The sequence below is a fragment of the Meleagris gallopavo genome, chromosome 4 (genome assembly GCF_000146605.3).
Source record: "Meleagris gallopavo isolate NT-WF06-2002-E0010 breed Aviagen turkey brand Nicholas breeding stock chromosome 4, Turkey_5.1, whole genome shotgun sequence".
Lineage (NCBI taxonomy): Eukaryota > Metazoa > Chordata > Aves > Galliformes > Phasianidae > Meleagris > Meleagris gallopavo.
The window spans coordinates 13,802,382-13,803,695 of NC_015014.2; the positions used below are offsets into that span (position 1 = coordinate 13,802,382).

At 45.7% G+C, this 1,314-nt stretch overlaps 1 protein-coding gene across 1 annotated transcript in view; it reads right to left on the bottom strand.

The window, feature by feature from the left end:
- Positions 1–665, bottom strand: part of CDKL2 (cyclin dependent kinase like 2) — a 9,628-nt gene extending 8,963 nt beyond the window's left edge. The window contains exon 1 of the mRNA XM_010709582.3: positions 597–665. Within this exon, the coding sequence (XP_010707884.3) occupies positions 597–665 (69 nt within the window). The remainder of the gene's footprint in view (positions 1–596) is intronic.
- Between the last annotated feature and the right edge of the window lie 649 nt (positions 666–1,314).

The window sequence follows — 1,314 nt, forward strand, 5'->3', positions numbered from 1 at the left end:
TTTTAGTGTTTTTAATTTTTTTTTTTTCCTTTTTTCCTGATCTTCATTTTGAAGATAACGATGAGTTGTCTTTACACTGAGAGTGACAGAGCTCTGGAGCAGGTTGTCCTGAGAGGTTGTGGAGTCTCTGTTTGGAGATATTCAAGACCAATATGGACACCTACCTGTGTGACCTACTGTAGGGAACCTGCATTAGCAGGGAGAATGGGCTCAATGATCTCTAGAGGTCCCCTGCAAACACGGCCAGTCTCTGATTCTGAGTCATTTTTCCTTATCCATGGAGGAAACAGTAGTCTTTTCCAAGTCCTGCAAGAACTGTTCTCCACACTTGAACCTGTGCTCCAGAGGACCCTCTTCGCTTGATGTTGTCATACCTGGCTGCTGTAGACTTCTTTTTATTTCTTTTTTGCATTCTTTTCTCCTTTGAACAGGGCTGTGCTGAGATGCTTATTCCTCACGTTGGGCAGATTAAGGAAGTCCCTATCCAAGCTGTGGTGGGCACAGCAGAGCCCTAGCGTAGCTGTGTTTGATTTTTGCCCTTCTCCGTAAAAGCAGGAGGAGAGGAATGTTCCTTTTGGGATACCCTTTGCTATTACTGACCTCTCAGCTGTATCCATGCGGTCTTTCCTCCTTTGGGCAGCCATCGAGGTGCTGTAATGCATCATTATCGCCATCACAGCTTAGCCATAAACACCTTTTTAAGAGGATAAGGCATACCAGTCACTGGCACTGTTTGCTGGTGCTATGTACTCAAGGAAATATCTCCTGCTACCTTAATGACTTTCTCTTCTCTTTATAGCTTGTATATCAGCAAGCAGAGAAATTTTAGCTGTTCGAGCTCTTGCCACAGACGAATGCACTTGTCAGTTCACTGGAGGCAAAAGCGTGTCCCATTATCCTGCCTGTGCTTTTAGGACCCTTCCATGTGCTCCACTGAGGCATGGGCTCTGGACTGCCAAAGCAGAAACACTGATGTTACCAGGGCTTGCTTGCAGGTTAGAAGAACCCCAGATAAAATACGGAGTCATCTCTCCATCAGCAGTCACTCATCTGAGGGAATATTCTTGATAACAAGGTCCATGACCAACTCCCTATATTAATCTTCTTTGTATGTCTACTTTTCCCAAGGATTTCAGCACTTGGTCTAGTATCAGAGAAGCACTGAGGTGGAGACTGACCCTTTGCAGAGAGTTAAGCCTGGCTTTGCTTGACCTACTTCACAGCACATGCCCTTAGTAAGTCCCTTTTGCAGGTGTTTGCCAAGCCACGCACCCAATCGTGGGACATTCTTTGGCATGTCACACTGGCAGTGAT